The sequence below is a fragment of the Triturus cristatus genome, chromosome 1_2 (genome assembly GCF_964204655.1).
Source record: "Triturus cristatus chromosome 1_2, aTriCri1.1, whole genome shotgun sequence".
Classification (NCBI taxonomy): domain Eukaryota; kingdom Metazoa; phylum Chordata; class Amphibia; order Caudata; family Salamandridae; genus Triturus; species Triturus cristatus.
Window position 1 is genome coordinate 1090023254 of NC_140580.1, and position 20884 is coordinate 1090044137.

Sequence of the window (20884 nt, forward strand, 5' to 3'; positions counted from 1 at the left end):
CTTAAGGTACGCGGTCTTAGTACATCGAGTGCCTTTTTCTACCCCAGTATCCAGCAAGAATGTTGTATAAATCCTCTCACTTATAAGTCACAGAAAGAAAAGTAAACATCAAGCTCACTTGTAAGAAAGAGCCTGACTGTTTACCACTGTCTTTGAACACACAGCAAATGTGACAAGATAAGAACAAAACTTAAATCCCTATTTACCGAAAGTGAGAATTCATGGAAATATACAGTTAACGGGCTTTGCTCTCCCTTGAGGGACAAATACATGCTGGATAGCCTAAAACAAATAAAGCAAATGGGAATTAAAACCCACAAAGCCAATGGGAAGCAGAATGCATTTATAGTCAGAATAAAAAGGAGGGGAGATGCTGGTTTCAGGGCAGTGCAGGTCCCTTATCTCATCATGTTCATGGTGGGTTTGACTTCTGGGTAGAGCTGCCTAAACTGTTCCAAAATGTACTCTTGCAGATGGGTTTTAGAGGAGGTCCGAAGTAGATCATTGTAGTTTTTTGTTTAGTAGACTCATTCCTACCATAAATGGTAGGGTAATTTTCCATAATCTTTCAAATACAGTTTGGGTGGCTAGGTATTAGGAAGTGGAGCCAGCACACATCATCCCTTGCCCATTTAACACTTGACTAGGTAGTCTTACCTGGGATGGGTATTTGGAAGATGCCACCTTTGAATACATTCAAGAAAGGGCCCATTGTACTGCATGTTTAATTTAAACTCTGTCTGCAATCTCAGCATTCGCGCAAAAAATGTACCCTTAATTTAAACTTTTACAGTGGGAACCAACTTGGTATAGTAACATGAATGTTGATCAGTCAGTGAAGATATTGAAGATATTTTAGCTGTGGATTTGGATTTTCATGTTAGGGGCCAGGTTTGGTCAAACTGCTCGTTTTCTTCGACGCAGTTCATATCTTTGGACCGTCATTAACTATTTTCCGGTCGTTAATAGTGAGGCAGGTATTTATCAATTCATTGAGGCTCACGACTGCTCCTAGTTTCAAAAGATTGCTGTATAAAGCGTACCTGAGGTGCACATAAATAAAAGAGTGAGGGTAGGTGTTATCCCAAACATCTTTGAAATGCATATGCGGTCTTGAATGCAAAAACTTGTCCTACCTTATATGTATTTGTCCAGCTTCATCAAAAAAGTGAATCAACTTCTTGAAAAGTATTTTTAATCCTCATAATATTTGTACAGTGAAGGATACAATGTGTACATCTGTTTAACATTCAGATGATATCTCTGCTGGTCTGTAAAGATGTTTATCCCCACTGTACTGTATTTGAGTTTTACATTAGTATTAATCTCTCTATTGTGTGTTTACTGTTATTAACAAAATATTTCGCTTTATGTTCAAATGGTCAGGACATGCTCTAATATTATAACATAAGTCTTGACTTTTGCAATTTCTGAACTTTACTAACTTAGGTGTGCAAAAACGTTTGTGATTAGATCCTTACATTTTTTCCTACATTTAGTTTCCTTAATGTCTCAGTAATGTTTCAACTGATGAATATGCTATCAGTACTTCTTGTTTATGAATTTATGTTAATGTTATTTGCTTGGTATCATTTTTAAATTTACCAATAAAAACACTTTATTGTGGGAAACATTTTCTGTTAGTTCAGCTCCTGTAGAAGGAAGACTGTGATGAAAGTCAATTTCACGGATATATAAAACTCAAATCAATAGCTCCCCATGGTTGTGTGATCAGTTAACCCCAAGAGTGAGGACGATCTGGAAATAATGGAAGAATCGGACTGAATGGGGACCTGGTTAAGCGACTATCAGAGGGGTTACAATTGGTGCAGGTTAAGCTGCTCTGCTCAGTATATTATTCTCAGACGCCGCTGAAGGACTTTGATTTCATTCACTCATCTTCTCCCGAGAGCTTGTGGTGGAAATGGTGATTTGATCGGCATACAGTGAGAATACTGACTGATTAACAAAGTTTGGCAGAAGGTGATAGACCACCTCCCAGCAGCGCTGGGAATTTATAATGAGCTGGGAGCCACAACTTTGCTGCTAGGTATATATATATATATATATATGATTAGTTTCTTTTCTCCATGAAGAAATTCCAAGAATTAAAGGATAGCACACCAGGAAACGGCACAAAAACGTTATTGTGCACTAACTATCAAGGACGACGTGTTTTGGCGTTTGCCTTCATCAAGTATATATATATATTTACATAAAATACCCACACAAATGTGCAAAAATCTGGGGCGTTGATGTGAGTTCCACAGACTTTCATAGTGCAATGAAGGCCCTGTACCGTGGGTTGTCCATTACTGTCCAGCTGGCTTGAGTACCGGGTCTGATAAAATCCAAGCCCGAAAGATGTGGATTGATGTTGTGGTCTACACTAATTGTTGATCGTTAATTGTTGAAATCCGAGCATCTGATTACACCACTGCTGTTAGTAACTGTTCATTAACAAAATAAAAACAATAACGTTGTTTAAAAAATATGTTTTGTTGCTAATTTAATCGCCAAAGGTCAATGCATTCATTAAGCATTCAGTGGTATGTTTGTCTTTATGACATGTTCCTCCTAATTTTTCACATTACCTTTTTATGAGAAAGCTATCCTGGAGATCTGTGCATAAGAAATGTCTCAAAGCCACTTGCAGGGCATTTCTTATTGATGTATATTATTGATCTTATTTTTGTATTATTTCAGATATTTTTGGAAAGGAGAAATAGAGGAAGCCACAGAAATATTATTAGTAAGTGTTATCCTGCTTCTCCTATGAATATTTTCTGTTTGATTTGTTATATGTTAAATTAAGTAAATATGGGCATAATCCGTAAAAGCGATATGCGACAGAAAAATCTGCATCTGTTGTACACCAAGTTGTAAAACTTGTTCACAAGTCTCTCTAATTCATAGGCTTAGTTCCCATTGGGTCGGACCCATTCTGTCACCAGCTGAAAGCTTGTCCATAGTAAGGCCTTCACTGGGATGCACTGTGCTAAATTGGCATGAGAACTCTACTTCGCTGCTAGTTACTATTGCCTAATATCTAAAATCACGTCTAAAGATCATTTTTAATGTAAAGGAAAGCAGATTTTCTATACTGAGCCCATGAGTAGGACCTTGTCCCAGGGGTTGTATGTCAGAAGAGCGTTAGCAAAATATATGGGCTGATATAAATATTGTATTACAGAATATGCTAAGCGGCTACCCAATATTGCAGGGAACCTGGGTGAAAATTATTGTGGCCCAAATATCGTTTCAGATAATATCGGCCCACTGGGTGTAGATTTTCAACTATTAACTGAGATGGTATTTTTGTAAACAATACGTAGGACACAAGATTTTTGTCGGACTTTAGTTTGGTTACAATACTAGGGTACAATGCCATCCCAGCATATATACGGGGCACTCATGTATTACAAACAGTTCACTACTCCTGTGAGGTCTGGTTTGCAAACCAGGTGTAGCCAGCCTACTGCTAATATTTAAAACATAGGAGTCTATTAAGATGGTGGTGCTAGGACCGGCCGCCAGTGGTGCGGCGGTCCCAATGTTCCAATTAGGATGTGACTGCCACCAAGGGGGTCGCATCCTGTACATTTAACAACAACTGAATACAGCACCGCCCGCCACAATGTTAAAAGGGCATGTTGCAAATGTCGGGGGTACCATGGGTACCCCCCAAGTGCAGCCACCCGCCTCCCCAACCTCCTGGGGGCCGGCAAAGGCATTCCCTGCATGCCTTTCCATGGCGGAGTGTCCGCCATGGAAAGGCATGAGACCGCCATCATCGTAATATGGATGACGGTGCCTGGAAGAAACCGCCACCATATTGCAGGTCTTTTCTGCCCGGTAGGCAATTGGGCGGATTGCCTACCAGCGGAAAACTGGCGGACGGTCTTTCCATCCGGCTGGGTCCCTACCGTCATCGTAGTATGGCGGGGGGGAAATGTTGGGCGGGCGGACGGAAATGGCGGGCAGATCGCCACCGCCATACGGGCAGTGGCGATCCGCCCTGCATCCTAATAGACCCCTAAGTGTGCAGTTAGCCCCTCCTAGTTTTATTAGATGGCCTTTGCACCTGTTAGCAATCAAAATGTGTTAATAGGGTTTCAGTATCATTTGTTTTTTTAACATAGAAATTATATAATCTCGCTCAAATGCCTATGACGTCACTGCATTTGGTGTCTTTGTTCTGCTGCCACTGGATTTATTTTGTAATGTTGCTACCAAGTGCTAATCCACCCTTTTAAGCATGACATTGTATTTGCCTGCTCTAAATTTACAGCACATTGTTCTTTAAAGCCATGCTTTTCAGAGTTTCTCTTAGTTGCAACACTTTGAAAGTTGTAACACATGGTGAAATAGATAAAATAAAAATATTTGTTTACTTATGAAAAGGCTTATTTATTCAAGGTGGAGTTAAATATTTGCTAATCAGGATTAAAATGCACCTCTCATACTTGTGGCTCAGTCTCACCCCAGAAGCACCTGGAGGGGCGTGGCCAGGCTGTGGACATCGATATGGCCGGTCACTCCCACTTGCACACCTGCATTTCAACACAACCACAGTTGCATTGACCATAAACCACCTCCAATGTTTTTCTGCTAATCATGAAGAAGGTGGCTGTCTTTTATGCACTTTAGTTTTTTCAAAGTTGTAGTTCGTTTCCTTTTTTAATTTAAACTGCCAGAGAGTAAATTTGTTCTGGGGTTCAGGGCAAAATGTTTACACTGCAGTTTTTCACAGATGTCTTTTTATGCCGTAAGTCTCCTGGGGACTTTGGAAACCTCTACGTCTATGCAACAAGGCATCACAATTTTTTTATATGTAACCGTATCCTTTATTCACATCCAAGACACTTCACATTTTGCAAAAACATCCACCATAATTCTACATAAGAAAGCTGATTGTTTGAAAGTATGCCTGTAGTGACCTGCAGCCCACATACTGTTTGGGACGCAAGAGGCAGAGTCTGCGTCGAGACACCCTGTGAATTAGAGGGTGATGTGGTTCTGTCACGCCTGAAAAAAACACTCTGAGAAGAAGGATTTGTAAAGTTCTGAGACCAACAACCCTGTGAATTAGAGGGTGATGTGGTTCTGTCACGCCTGAAAAAAACACTCTGAGAAGAAGGATTTGTAAAGTTCTGAGACCAACAACCCTGTGAATTAGAGGGTGATGTGGTTCTGTCACGCGTGAAAAAAACACTCTGAGAAGAAGGATTTGTAAAGTTCTGAGACCAACACTAGCTGGTGGGATCATGCACAGCATTTGAATCTGTAAAAGAAACAGGATGCAAATGGATAGTTAATGCCCAGGTTAGTAAAGTTTGCCTTATCTCCCCAGACTATTCCTAGTGCAAAACCTGAACCTCTGATGGAAAGCGAAAATGTAAGGCCTCCTAAACAAAATATGCGTATAATTAATAACTTGCATAATCTGTGCCCTCACACGGTCCCAATTTAAAAGTGTTTCTAATTATGCATGTTGTAGTGCGCATGCGCAAGTGCATAGTACTGCTGATTTCACAAGTTTTGTGTAGCAATTCTTACTTACTCAGCAGATTGCATAAAGTGAATATTTTTACATTTCTATTTATTTTGTGAAAATACCTCTTTCCATATGCAGAAATGTTATTCTAGTGGTTGCCTTAACTTGTTAACGGCACCCGGTAGAAACTGTGCACTTTCTAAGGAATTTACTCCTGGATTAGATATGCAGATACGTGTGGGAAATACATTGCAGAATGTTGGTGACAAATCACAAAGTTACAAATGTGTGTCTCTTCTCCTAATTTACATTGCTTCGCTCCCAGTCACTTCTATGACACACTTGAATATGCCCCCTTCACTAGCCTACCATAAAACCTTGGAGGCTTCTCACAAGGGGAAATTTAGTTGTAAATGTAAGTATACAAACTGGACTTAAATTTGTTAGCTCCGTCAGGAATTCTCAAAAGGATTCGTGGAAGAAGTATATGCATTCACAAGTGCAATTTTCTTTCATACTTGTGGAAAATCTACAGTTCTAAATCTTACAGAGGAGGTGCGAAGTGGGCGTTCCAAGGTGTGGTTTGCTTTGGAGGCTTGGGAGCCTCCCCTTTCCACCCTCTAAATGGTTGTAAGTTTACTTGAACAAAGGACTGGAGTGTCTCCCTTTCCAAAACGAAGGAAGGGAAACAGTTCACTCCCACATTTTGGGAGGGTGTAGGGGTGTAGTGGGAGGGATTTCTTGACGGGGAAAGTGTGCGTCAGGAACAGGAGCCTGTGGGAATAGTCAAATGACATTCCCACTAGCATGTCTCACTCAGCTTTCAGGTAAAATAGTTTGAACAATGATAAATACTAATAAGTAGTACATTTTCAGATACACATAGAGGTAGATGTAAATTTGCGGTTGCAGATTGTTGGAAATTGGGTTCCTGGCTGAGGGGAGTGAAACTCTACTCAAGCAACAACCACAATCTCTGTCAGGGTGAAACACAAGCAAAACCCAAATAACCTGTGCTTAACCCTCTGATAGCTTGGTACAGAAGCAGTCGGGCTTAAAGTAGAGGCAATGTGTAAAGTATTTACGCAGCTCTTCAAACAGTAATAAAGTGAAAACACAACACAAGAACAATCTCACACCAATTTACAAGGATAGTGTGCAATTTAATACATTATTTGAGACCAAAATGATAAAAAATTCAATCAGCAGAACCAGAGACAATCTATTTTAAAGATTTAAGTGAAAATAGTGCCTAGAAGCACAAAGTGCAAACTGTGGTTATCTGGTCGCGCTGGACCGGGACCAAGCCACAAGTTCAGGCTGACCTCAATGGAGCACGAGCCAGATACAGGAAACAGATTAAGCCCACTTAACAAAGCACCTTAAATCCTGTTTGAGGAGCATGGCAAGATCCTGCGCCCAAGATGCGTTGTGCAGCGACTGCTCTGAGGAGCTGCAATGCGGAGTCCTGCATCTTCGAGGATGCTGTTGATGAGGAGCTTGCGATATGAAGTCCTGCATTGAGGATGCATCACGCAGTGGCGGTTCCGATGCGGCTGCTTGGGGATGCATCGCGCTGCATTGGTTCTGCTCAAAGGACCACAGCTGGGCTGGCAGAGCACCTTCAGGCCTGCTTCTAAGGATCCAGGACTGGGGTGTCACCACTTGGAGGGCAAGACTCGCAGTATTTAGAGTCCAGGTGCTGAGTTGAAGAGGTGTGGAGTCTTTTCTGTCCCTGGGCCTCTGATCAGGAGGCCAGCCAACGAGCCCTTGGATCACTCTGGTGGTCCTGGATCCATGTTGTAGGGGTAGTCTTTTCACTCAGGCAACAGAATGGCAGTCATTCCAGTTTAGCAACACAGCAGTCCTTCTGAGTCTTCCATAAGCCCAGCGGTGTACTGAAAAGATGGGTTAGAGAGTTCAATATTCATACATGGTGCCAGCTTTGAAGTAGGAGATGGTTCTGGAGGTTTCCACCCCCAGAGGTGTTTAGAATTTCCTGCCTCTCTGCCCTAGCCTCAGTTTGTCTGGAATACAAAAGACTAGTGTCAAACCCTTTGGGAGTGTGCCGTGGCAGAGTTTTTGTGATGTGTAAATGTGATCGGTGACAGCTCCTCCCCCTCATCAATTCAGAGATGACCCATCCTGCCAACACTTACTGCCCTTTGTTTCACAGTCTGGGATCGATACATAGCTAGTCATGTGACCTAGTCAATGTGCCAATAATAGGTAAGCCACTTTCTCTATGTTTAGAGGAGAGAGCACACACACTTTAGCACTGGTTAGCAGTGGTAAAGTACATATAGAGTCCTAAGGCCAAGAAAAATGTGATCAGCAAAAATGGAGGAGTACGGCAAAAGGTTTGGGGGAAGACCACCCTAAGGCTGACAGGTCTAACACACATTTACAACTTTTGCATGACAAGGTCCTTCATAGTCATATTATAGGCCCAAATAGATCTCATATACACACATGCATTTACAAGTCTTTCACATTTTATCTCCCAGCCTAAATTACTCTTGGTAAATTATGACTTTTATTGAGAAATACGTTCTTAATTAGTATAAAGGAATGTATTGACTGCTTTTACCAAGAATAATGCAGTAGTATGGCCGCCCAGTGATTTGGGCCCAGCAACCTATAGGCTGCGCTTCTTTTTCGTCTGCTTCTGGAACACAACCATACACCTCTTGGTTCGTCAGTGTAGATGCCAATCAACAGGGGTTTGGCAGCTTCTGGGGCAGTACCGTGAAATTTGTTTTCATTGATTCCTCCACCGAACTCCAGATTACAAATTATTCTTATTGGGCGGGGGGTCTTTTTCTTACCAGGCCTCTCAGCATTTCTAGTGTTCTGTGAAAAGATACTAACACCCCTGCTAGTCTTTACAGGAAGTACTGCAATCAAAGTTGCTTAATATATGAAGAAACACACCTCATCCATATAGACAATAGGCTGCAACAGGCCGTGTCCCTTATTTTCTTTACTATATCTAGCAAACTTGACAGCCAAGCTATTCCAAACTAACAGCTTTCCCCTGAAATGAGGTGTAAATATTCTTTCTGTGATGCTCTTTACTGGTGATAGTATACTACCAGATGTAGCAATACTCAATCGGTCTGCTGGTGGCCCTGGAATCGTAAATTGCCAAAAATAAAGTAATGATCAATTTATAAAAGGTCCTTGCACTAGTGTTCTTTCTCAAAACATCAAAGAAACAGTAACACCATTGTATTTCCTAATTTATTTATCCTGTAACTGTGTATTTATTTACTGGTTGTATTCCCTGACATTCCGAAGGAAATGTTGGTATCTGCTTTTCTGTAAAAGCCCTCATTCAACGCTTTAGATCTGAAGAATGTTCCTTTCTTAGTAGATTCATACTCATAAGGCATGACTGTGAATCTGATTTAATGGGTGGAAAGATAAAATTACATTGAACTACATTCAATAAGTATATTCTTAGTCATATTTTATAGCAGACAATCTACTTAGAAAGTCTGGGTGGGATAATGACAGGAAATAGTGGTTTGAAGAAAAGATGCTACATGTAAATAAATGTCAAATCGTTTTCTCAATTTTTTAAACTGTCTAATAAGCCTATAGGTTTTTGGCCAAGTGTATGAAACGCTCCATTCCACCACCTCTGCTACACCAGGTTATATTGAGGAAAGGGCCTCCCTGTACCTAGGGAGGTTAGGCATGCCTGGCATGCCAGAAAGTTTTGGAATATTTAGTAGTGCTTCACATCTGCCTGAAAGACCCGTGGAAGGCCAAATGCAATAGGCAGTCATTCAGTTTTTTGGATTGATTCATGATCGACATTTGAGAACTACATGGAGCTTTATTTAGCTTTTTATGCATTTTCTTTGAAAACAAGTGCTGTGAAATGCACTATTTGACTCCATTTGTTCACATTTTTATCACCAAGCAAATTCCCTAACACCTCCTAGGAAGAATTGGCCTTTACTCACTTTGCTCATTTGCTCCTCGTCATTGCAATCAAATCCTATTTTTCTGGCTGCTCCATTGCTTACTTGCCTACAGCTGTGAGTGGGGTCATACCTTTGCACCATTAGCAGCTAGACATTGCTTGACAGTTCACCTGATCATTAACGTTGATTTTTTTCTCTAAGTTCTATTTGATGATTTTATAGTGATTACGGCTTACTCAATCTGGCAAATACGATTTTTAGTAGAATGAGGATGAACTACATTGGTTTGCTCTAGAGTGCAGACGCGTGCTTGTCCTGACTTCCTGGTTAAACCTCTAGTGCAGCTGCTCTTAGCCTGTGCTCCTGGGACCCCTGGGTATCTGCAATTAGGGGTCCGCGACTGCCTAGAAAATGAAATAATATTAACAGATTAATAAAGTGTGTATCAATAAAGAAGCAAAATTTAAAATCACACATTTTAAAACTTTCTCTAAATGTGAAGGAATTTGAAATTGGAGACTAAAAATTAAGTTGGTATGCTCAGATTGACTTGTGGGAGCAGTTCAAGTGCATCAAACAGAATAGTATATGGACATTGGGTGGCCTCAAGTACATTTAGAAAAGCTCTAACCTTCCCATTAAAATTAATGTTTTTAAATTTTATATTTGTTTTTATATTTTTTAATTAGATAAAACATTTCAGTTGCGTGTTTGTTTCTGTATTTTTGTGTATTGGTCTATGGTTCAAATCATCGAAATTGCTTAGGCCGTGGTCTCTGGCGTTCCGTAATTACTCAGTGGGGGTTCCCGATTCCAGTAATGATTTAGTGAGGGTCCACAAAGTCAAAAGGTTAAGAACCACTTCTCAAGCAGGAGCGTAACACAGGCTCCCGCAGCCCCTGCAGTGCGGGGGGGCCCACAAGCTCCAGGGGGCCCCCCTCAGCAAAGTACCTCGGCCCGAGAGCTCTTGATTGTGCCCGGAGGGGGCCCCTCCACGTACCTTGCAGGGGGGGGGCCCTCAATTTTCGTTACGCCACTGTGCTCAAGTGGGCAGCATCCCACTACACGTTTCCTTCTGCATGACTTATAAGGGCAAGGCAGCTTTGGGGTGTCTGAGCCATTTGAGTATTTGTCTTTTTTTTATATCCTATGATAAAAAGAGTCAAGCTAACAATATATCTCATGCATTGCTAACATGTCTATATTCTCCCCACAGCTGGTGAAAACCAAGACTTCAAAAATAAGTGAATTGTCAGACTATATCAGGTGAGATTTTTCACTCTTTATAGTGAAATCTTGTAATTTCTTAACACATTTTGATAATTTACTTTCATTCCCCTTTGCCTTATATGATCCATTAATAATCATAATTCCTTTTCACCTTTTATTGATATGAGGGGTCTCTTTCCAGCAAGAGGAGGATGCTGGGTCAAAAGGAATTGCTATTATTGGACAGTAGCACTGAACATAAACTCGCTAATGTAATAAAATATGATAGCAAAGGATCACACAACTGGTAACAAATGAATACAAGTAGCTTGTGATGATCCCTCTTCATTCATTGGCTGGACACAGCAATGATCTGCCTGATTGTTTCTGTCACTCCTACCACCCATCTCCCCAGCTGCACTTATGAATGGATCACTGACAGAATATCGGGGACAGAAATACTGTGTGGACTCTCGTGTCAAAAATTTCGAGGACCAAAATATTGAGAAGGTGAAAATAGGTAAGTATAGATTGACTATTCTTAACTCCACATCTACATATCTTGAAGATACATATATTGTCAAGGTACATATATGTGGAGTTATATGTAGTAAAACTTTGCTTACACATATAAACTTAGCTTCACGATATTTGTGTCCTCGATATTCTTGACACAATATTTTTGTCCACGATATTTCTGTTTCCAATATTCTGTCTAAATACCCTTATGAACATCATTCTGCCCAGCTTATTTAAAAAATTACACCCACCTGTCACCAGTTCTCTTATTACAAAATAGAGTTTGAAGGAGTGGGTTCACTGCTGCCCCTCAACTTGCCAAATTTGAGGTTCACCCACTCTATTTAGAGGAGGGGGAAAGCACCAGGTTTACACTGGCAAAGTTATCCCTGGCTTAGCTGGTGTAAACCTCTCATGGTCCGCCAAAGAGCTGCCAGGTCAGACCGATGATCGTCCCATCCTTTTAAGGGTGGGGTAACATCCATCATTTCCCCTGTATGACATGGCAGATGTAGGCAGGGAAATTGCAGAATGCAGGGAGAAAGGTTTGTGAATATTTATTTTTCACTGAGAGAAAACAAAATGCCACTTTTGGAACTTGTTTACTCTGAGCTAAACAGTTTGCAGAGCAAATGCTTTAAACGTGGTGCCCACTGGCCAACCTTTCAGTGCTGTGATGGCAGCTGCTGCTACAGTGACTCCCTTCACAGCGCAGATATTCCAGCCAGGCAGATGGCGACCTCTAAAAAGGGTGGTATGGTGATCTGACCGCTAGTGTCTAAGTAAGGATCAAAGTCTTGTGAAGCAGCTGCAAGATGCCAAGTTTGATCCTATATAGAACATTGAAATAGCCAAATTAAATCAAACCCTAGTGTGACAACGAGTGCATGATCATTGCTTTTTACTTTTTAAATATTTTCAATTTAGGAAATTTAATCTTGTTTTGTTTTTTAAGTCTTATTATTTCTTACCCTGCCATCTTGCACTCACTCCTAGACTGCTGGCAGGATAAAAATACACTCGATGAAAGAATGTTGTCACTTGGAAAGAATTTTGAAGCCGCCATGCGCAAAGATAGCTCTACTTCCTTAAATGTACGTCACCATCAGCCACCACCACGTCTAGGTTTTCCTCTCGATGGGGCAAGTGGCTGGCATCAGGTTCTATGTTTTTTCTCCTTTTGAGGCGGTGATGTCTTTTTGCTGTCCTCTTTCTTACAGTGACAATAGGACATGTTTTTTATTGTGCTTTGTCATTTACAACAGACTTAAAACTGTGCAGGCTGTTTTAGGAGACTACTCTCTAAAACAACCTGTGGATTCGCCCTTCATTGACTATGTGTATTTTTTGTGCTTAAATGTTGCTGCGATTACTGAGAAGCAAGCTCCTGTTAGTGTCATCACAGTACAGAAACTGACATAATTAGATTATGAGGGTGTAGTGATGGGTGCAATTGCTGAGTCAAAAGGCCTGTGCTAGTAAGAAGTTTCCTCCTCCATTCAAAGGCCTTCTATTGCTCAGAAAGAAACATGAGCGTCTAAGCACACACTTGTGCGTACCTATTGAAGCACAAGGACCAGGTCACAAGGCATGTGGTCCTGTGGTACCATTTGATCACTTCGCATTACATGGTACTTTAGAGGAGTTCTTCTGCCTCAGTAGCCCACAAAACAAGCCCCAGATCATCTTAGATGTGGTCAAATCCCCTAGTGAGGCTGGTAGCTCCTTCCTCAACTCTCCAATTTCAGTGGTCGAGTCTATCTCCCTTCAGAGCTCTGGTCCCACTAAACCAGGACTTCAATTCCTGGGACCTGTGCTTCAGCTGGTGAAATTCTGAAGACATGGCTTGGCAGTTTGGTCTGGACTGTGCCCATGAGGCACAGGATAAAGACTGATTTGCATATAGCTGTGTCTGAATTGGGGTGGCAAAGTGAGCTAAAGAACGATGATGGATTCAACCCAGATCATTGACTGGGGGTGAGTGTTTGCAATGTTCAGCACTCCATCCACCATCTCCTTGTGTTTGCGAAATTCTGACATACCCCGAACAAGAACCAATTTGGATTTGCAAGTCTTGATGTGGATTATGTTTCAATGTGATTTCAACAGCAAGACTTGCAAATCCAAATTGTTTCTTGCTGTGGCTCCAGAGCCTACTGAGGAAGCCTCTTCTGAGGTTCATGGCTTTTGACCTTCACAGAACAGAGAAAACATCTTGAGCTTATGTCCATTTTTGGGCCTGAAATCCTTCCTTCCTTTGGAGTACACCTGGGCGTAACCACTGCAATGTTTTACTTAAACACTCAAGGATGGTTTATTTTCCTCTGCAGTCTATCCAGTCTAATCTGGGACTGCTCCTCGGACGACAACAACATTCACCTAGTAGTGTTTCATCTTCAGAGGAAGAGAAGTGTGGAGTTTGAATTTCTCAGCAGATGACAGTACACCACACGAAAGGGATATACATTTAATATTTTTTCTCTACATCCAAAAGCCTGGGGCTTCATGTGAATAAATGTCTTCACAACAGAAATCCACTCATAATGTCTGGAGTTTGCATTGCGCCTGGGAATGATCAAGCAGATTGAGGTAGCTGAAAAACGACCTTGATTATACTCATTTGGGATTTTCTGACAGTGCCCTTGAGAGAGATATTTACATCCTTGAAAGACATCCTCTGTAATATTTTTTTTTAAAAGATTCTTTTTGTTAAGTTTTATATTCATATATATACAAACAACGAAATCTGGTAATCTCAGTGTACAGGCGTCATAGCATGCCACATAATGTTAATAATGATTTATACTGAAATGTAATGTATAGTTCAGGGTTAAAGCCGAGCGGTCACCTACACATTTACTTAGGTTTCTTTTTCCTTTTTCCACATACATGTAGGTATCAGCATGTTCCTGGCTCCCTTTATTTATTTTGAAGCAATGTTAATTATTTTCAACATTGAACATAAAACAGAAACTGCAAGTCCACAGAAAAAGGTTGTCAAGCAAATACATATAATAACTAATAGTTTCAGATTTAGGATTTAGCACTAGTGAAGTATGCCCAGTGGAGGATCTTGAGTTGTGCCAGGAGAAAACCAGCTTAAATGGCCTCCGCTCTGGGGTATCTACACACTTTCTCCCAATTGGAGTTTTATAAGACCCCCAATTCCTGTTCCCACTGGTCCCTTAGGTTTTAGAATGTCTTAAGAAGGCTTTGTAGATCTGATATGTGGCATGACAATGTAAAGGTGATGCCACGACCCTATTCGTCCGGGCCCCACACTTTGGCCAGCTTTGAGATACTTATGAGATCCCATTAATGGACTCCCCTCAGAGCCCTCTATTCTCATGGTAAATTGGAGTCCCATAGTGACATCTTCAGTGTAAGTGTGTAATTTCCCTCTGTTGCTTTTGTAGCTGCCATCCAGAGCCTGACCACCAATGTTGTCTGGGTGTCTATCATAAATTTGGCATTTCTATGATAGAGTGCGCTCAGATACCCCGTGGTTCCATTCATCTTCTATCAGTGAGGGTTCCTGTAGTGGTGAAAAAACCCAGTCATTCACCACCACTAACTTGAGACGCCCAGTATTAAAGCTTTAAGTCGAGTAGCGCTATTTCCCTGTCATATGGGATCCTCACAAGTGCGGTTAGTGCTATCCTGAGGGGCCCCCTCCCACAGAAGCATCCTGGTCAGCCCCTCTACCCTACAAAGAAACTGTTGGGGACAACGTGTGGGGAATTTTGAAAGCTGAATAAAAATTTAGAGAGCCAAACTGTCCAGAATAGAGATTGGTGTCTGTCTTATATTCATCTAGGATTCTGCCCAAATAGTTCCTCATAAAGTCGTGTACATTTGTCATGACTTAAGTGCCAAGATACCTAAACACTGCCCTTGTCCAGTGTAGTAGGCAAACCCAGTTCCTGGGGCAATGCCAATCAGTGAGTGGAAACACTGTTGATTGTCGCCAGTTGATACATATGCCTGAGTAGGTTATGCTTGTAACTGACCTCTTAAGGTCTGCAAGATAAAGAGGTATATTATTCGCAAAAATGGATACAACATCTTCCCATTCTAGATCCCATCTAAGTCCCTGTATCTTTTTTTTTTGCAGAGTTTTCTATAGCGCAAACTTGACCTGAATCCAATCAGGTATCAGAGCACTTTACATAGCACCAGTTACGTTACAGGAGGACACACATTTATATTTTTTTTATTAGGCGCTGTGAGATTAAGTGATTTGCCACAGGATGTTTTAGCGTTGTTACCGAGACTCGAACCCAGTTCCCCCAGGTCCGAGGTCGAGCGCCCTAACCGTTAGACCAACTCCTCTCCCCATTTGCACATTGCAGCACATCCAGTTAGCTAGCGGCTCAATTGCCTGGGCGAATAGTAAGGGAAGGATAGGGTACGTCTGTTGTGTCCTTATTCCTGTGGGGAAATCTCATGATAATGTCCCATTCACCCTGACTTGTGCAATAGGCTTGGCATCTAGCGATTTAATCAAAGCCATGAAGGCCGGACCAAAGCCCATTTTTTGTAGATCTGCAATCGGGTAGCACCACTTGAGGAAGTCAAAAACCTTCTGAGCATCTAGGGAGAGCAACACAGCTTGTTCTTCAGGGGCATGGACTCTGGCTAGAACTCTGTACAGGTGTCTTAGGTTCACATGCTTCGATCTGTGTGGCATAAATCCAGACTGGCCTGGACATATCAGTACATCTAAGACTCCATAGAAGTGGTTTCCAACATTTTAGCCAATATTTTAGCCTCCGTGTTAATCAGAGACATAGGCCTATGTGAGGCGCTGTCCTCTGATGGTTTCCTGTTCGGAGATCCCTTGGGAAACATCCCTTCCATGTAGCCTCATAGATCATTAGCCTATCATCACTTGAAAGACTAGGGGTCACCCCTAGATTCCCCCCTACCCTCTGATTGACATAACTGTTCCTGGCATTTAGCGTAGGTGAAGGTAAATTCATGCGCCGTGGTTGCTTTAACGTCCTCAGCCATCAGTATCACGGGGATCCATTGCTGGCCCTCCTCCCTCTTCGCTAGCCTTCAATAATTTTGACAGCCTTGTTGCCCACCATACTCCCTTTATAGTGCAAAGCCAGATGGAGTGCCATGACTTTGTTCGCTGCTATTTGTCTATATTTTTTTTGGGCCAGGGTTATATTATGGCAGAGCTCTTCACTCGCGTCCTGCCAAAATTCTGTATCATCTTGTTCCTTTCCCTGAGTTTCTCCATGAGTTGGCTATAAGATGCCCCCTAGTCACTGTTTTATATTCTTTTACACATCACTTCTGAGTCAACTGTCCCCTTGTTCTCTACAAAGTACTGTTCTATAGGGATGAACAGGCATCCCCTTGTGTCCCAATCTTTCAAATTCATGGGGTTGACCCTCCAATCAACTTTTTTTACAAGTGTTTTGATTACTACTCTAGTACACAATGGGAAATGGTCAGAGATACCTCTTTGTAGGAAGTGCGTGACCACATATCTAGCCTCCTGCCTCAGCGGCAATAGAAAGCAATACCAGCTTGAACAGGAGTGGATTTCCCTCAAGACGTATGAGTATCGTGGCCCCTCTGGGAGTGACCATGGCCATAAGTCTGTCAGGCCAAGAATCTGAGTGGTTAAGGAGCCTCCTAACTTCGTTCCCCAGATGAATGACAGACACAATCCTGTCTATGTCGGCCTGCATTGTAAAGTTGAGAACCCCTCCTGGACCAAGGTGACGTCTGGTGCTTGTGTGATCCATTTTCCCATTTTCTCCAGCATCATCAAATGGCACTTGGGAGGAGAGGTACAGTGAGACCATCATAGTCTTCTCTCTATTCCAATCCTCAGCCACTGCCGCATACCAACCCTCACATGTATGTGACTGTAAGGAGAGCAACCTACAGGCTAGGATCCCCACCCTTTGTGAACAGGATGTAAAACCTGAGTGAGTCAGAACTCTATACCCCCGTCTATCTAGAAACTCACATATGTTGTCCACCAAGTGTGTTTCCTGGATTAGTATCAGATCTGTGTCATGTTGCAGTAGGAATGACATCACAAACCAACGCTTCACTTTCCGCCCCAGTTAATGGACATTCCAGGTAGATTTTAAGATCTAGCTTGACTGGTCTTTTCTCTGTTGTATTAATCGGCCTCTACCTCTGACCTGATCTAACCCTTTGCCTGCTTTCTCTCTCTGCAGCCTGAAATCCTTTCATGACTTACCACCCATCTACCCTCTTCCCCCCAACAACATACACCCATCTCTACTGCCTCATGCAGCGGGGGTAAAACTGCTCACCTCTCCAATGCTTGTGGCCTCTCTCAGCCCAAAAACGTACACATCAAACCTCGGCATAGAGCCTCATTCTTCTGCCTCTGGAGCCATCTGTCCGACACAACTTTTTGTCTGCTGGTTAGTCACTGTTAGTGTCATGGTCGGGCGAAACAGTAAATCTCTTGTCGGCCTCCTGTATGGGCTCTCCTGTGTCCATCTCTGTTGTTTCCGGCAATGGCGATCTTCGAGTAGCCTCTCAGGGTGTTGTTCGGACACCCTTGTATCTGTTATGTTCAGCTGGTCAGATGTTGAGGTTTCATTGTTTAGCGACTGATCTCAAATTTAAGTGTTTTGATGGAGTCTGCATGTTCCTCCAGGGTTTGCTTTGCCCCAGTGACCCTACCTGAACTTTTGTAGAAATTCACTCTCAGCTGATTGATGTCCAAGGTGACCAAATTGATGTTGTTCTCAATAGCAGTCTTTGACTCTCAAGTCCTTGAGCATAGGATCCTGGCAGTCCTGGTCCTGTGACCTAGTGTCCATACATTTCTCCAATCCACCACCTGTCGATGTGTTCCAAAATGCGTACTCATCCAGTATATTTTGTTTGAATTGACTTTGAGTTTGTCATGGCCTATGGTCGTAGGTCCACTGCATGCCTTATAAGTCACAATGCTTCCCCTCTTGTGTTTTTATGCACCACCACTGCAGTATCACTGCTGTTATTGGTGGCCTAGTAATCTATGTGCTTGCTGTAATCTGCAGTCTATGGGGTGTGTGCTTGTTTCCCTTTATTTGCGTTCTGCCCCCTCCCCCCCACATGAAAGCTCACAAGTGCAGCCTGTGGCCGGTGCGGAGCTGAAACGGGGAAGCCTAAGCCATTTCTATCCAGAGGTGTTGCTGAGCAGCTTCCATGACTCAGTTGTCTGCCTGCTGGGACTCCTACTGTCACACTGCTTACTCCTAAAATATGAGCAATAGCGCAGGGTCACAGGTCACTCCCCCACCTTCTGTAACTTGCTTTTATACGCCAGTGCTGTGCCTCTCCCACCGTGTCTTCCTCATTCGCAGATTGAAATCTTTGGGCTGTATGGTCACCAACCTCGTGCAGGGCCTGCAGCCGGCATCTTGCTGCCTCTCTAGGTAGTGTACAGCCATCCGATTTGGAAATCGTGACGTGTTCTAAACTTGGCAGAGTTCAGTGCCAGCCTCTAGTCAATCACTCAGGGAGGCCCACTCATGCTTTGAGGTTAGTTGTAGCCCCCTCCCCATGATGCAGGATTGTTGCTAGTGCTTCCATCTTCGTCAGGAGCTCGGGCTTGTAACACAGTGCAAGGTCATGCCCTGGTGCGGTGACACAAACACTCACACATAGACCCCATGTTGGAGGTCAGGGTGAGTTAATAAAGAGAGCCGTGTCCTGCCCATGCGCTAGTTTTGCATGGAGTATCACTTGTGTCTCTGTATACGCTCTTTTGTTTGCCCTAGCACCGCTCGCTTAGAGCGGCCCAGCAACACCTGTCACCACAGTGGCAACGAGGTCGGAGCTGACCCCGCACAATTCTGCGGCCCCGACTGCCTGCCAATCCTCCACCACTTCACAGCAAGCTCGGACATATGCCTCTCTTCTTCTCGCACACAGGACATATTTAACGTTCCCGTCCACGGCCTGGCATCTACCCTCACCACCCTGTCGCCAGGTTGAGGTGAGGCTCATTATCCGTACACTACGGGTATGACACTTTACCATTTATTCTAAATGCTGTAAGTTTAATGTATGTGGAGATAATAGTATCCCACTAGCTCCTTATTGTGTAGTAAATGACATATTGTGAGTCTCTAACCTATTAGTTTTCCCTTGTTGCTTGTGTTTTTTGTGTTCATAGGTACGGCCAGTAAATCAAACACTGAAAATCAGACAGATTTTACCCTTAAACCTTTTTTCTCGCCTATTTTCTATGCAGTCCATGGTCCTGACGAAAGCTGTGATACTTCTCTGGGTCTCTAAGGCTGAAACATGTAGACCTACCTTTTTCATCTGACACCTGCAGTTCTATATCCATACTGCAGGCGCACTGTTTTTAATCCTGGCAGCAAGAACGAATAAATAAAGGCAATTTCATCTCTCTTGCTAGTTAGTTTTAGCTTCACCACCTGCACTTTAGAGTTTCTCTTTTTTCTGTTTGCACTGCGCCCTCATCTAACTAGCTTTGGCATTTCCCATCTGTAGGATTTAGTATATCCTAGCAAGTGTAGGAATAAAACATCCCTGAGCTCCTTCCTCTCATAGAGGAAGTTGTAGCCCTTGGCGGGACTAGGTTTTCCCGCCAGGAGGAGAATCCCAGATGATGAAGCTTGCCAACTATGGTGGGTGAGGGATTTCGTCCTGAAAGGGATTTCACCACCAGCTACTAGAGACGACCTCCAGTGTTTTCCCCTGACGGCACAGGTATCTCAGACCCAAGGATTTCTTTGTTGTTTCAAAAGGGTAAAGGAACCAAGGAAACTGAAGAGGGAAATAAAACAACAAAGGTGAGGAATGCACACATGCTGAACCAGCTAGAGCAATAATACAGGAGCCAGTACAACACAGAACATTTGCAGGCTCCTTCCAAAGGGAAGTGGACTGCTTATAAAGCCCTGCTGCCGCTCATGACCTGAAAGCCCCTCCTCTTTACTTTCACCCGCTAGTAACTCTGTCACCCCAGCCGCTATAGACTAGTCTTCTACATCCTCACAGGATTTCTAGTGTAGATTATAGTACAAGACAGAGTAAATGAGATAGGTGGAGGTGTGGGTCAAATCTTTAAATCAGCCCTGCAAATCTGGCCTATCAAACCCCATATATCATGTCTTGGCTGGAAATGGGTTGTGGTAGTACTTGACTTTTCATCTCACAAGAGCACCACCCTGTTTGCTTGCTACTTGCCCCCAGCCTGTAATCAACCACACATTAAACCTGTTTGAATCTATCTTAGAATATACACACCGACCCTCCAGGGACCTACTAGTTAAGTTTTTTGCTAACGTTGATCTGTTAGCCAATGTTCAGAGCACTATGCTCAACAAAAAGCATTGGCTGTTCCATCGACAAGATCAGCCCTTGCATTCCATGAGATCAATTCTTTAGTTTACTCTTAGAAGCTTGGAATCCTTACCCAAGAGTCACCTAAACCTATCTGTATTCTTAAAACACGGAATTCTTCTAATAAGGGAGGATCAACTAAAGTGGTATTTCAGGTGAATTATGCCACAGTAGATCTCGAACTCCTTCTGACATCATCAAACAAATCAACATTGTAGAATACCTATTGTTGGTGTTTATTAAATATGCAGGGCTGGGCAAAGAGAACAGTTTTTTTTCTCAACTCCGGATGGCCCCTTTAATTTGCCTCTGTCAGCTATTCTAAATGTTGTAATAGAACAAAGATTTGTTTGCA

At 42.6% G+C, this 20884-nt stretch overlaps 1 protein-coding gene across 1 annotated transcript in view; it reads left to right on the forward strand.

Moving 5' to 3' along the window:
- The window catches only part of LOC146868725 (protein CutA homolog), a 250648-nt gene that overhangs the window by 211277 nt on the left and 18487 nt on the right, over positions 1-20884 (forward strand). The window contains exons 4-5 of the mRNA XM_085613545.1: positions 2707-2752; positions 10649-10698. Coding sequence (XP_085469671.1) covers positions 2707-2752; positions 10649-10698 — 96 coding nt within the window. The remainder of the gene's footprint in view (positions 1-2706; positions 2753-10648; positions 10699-20884) is intronic.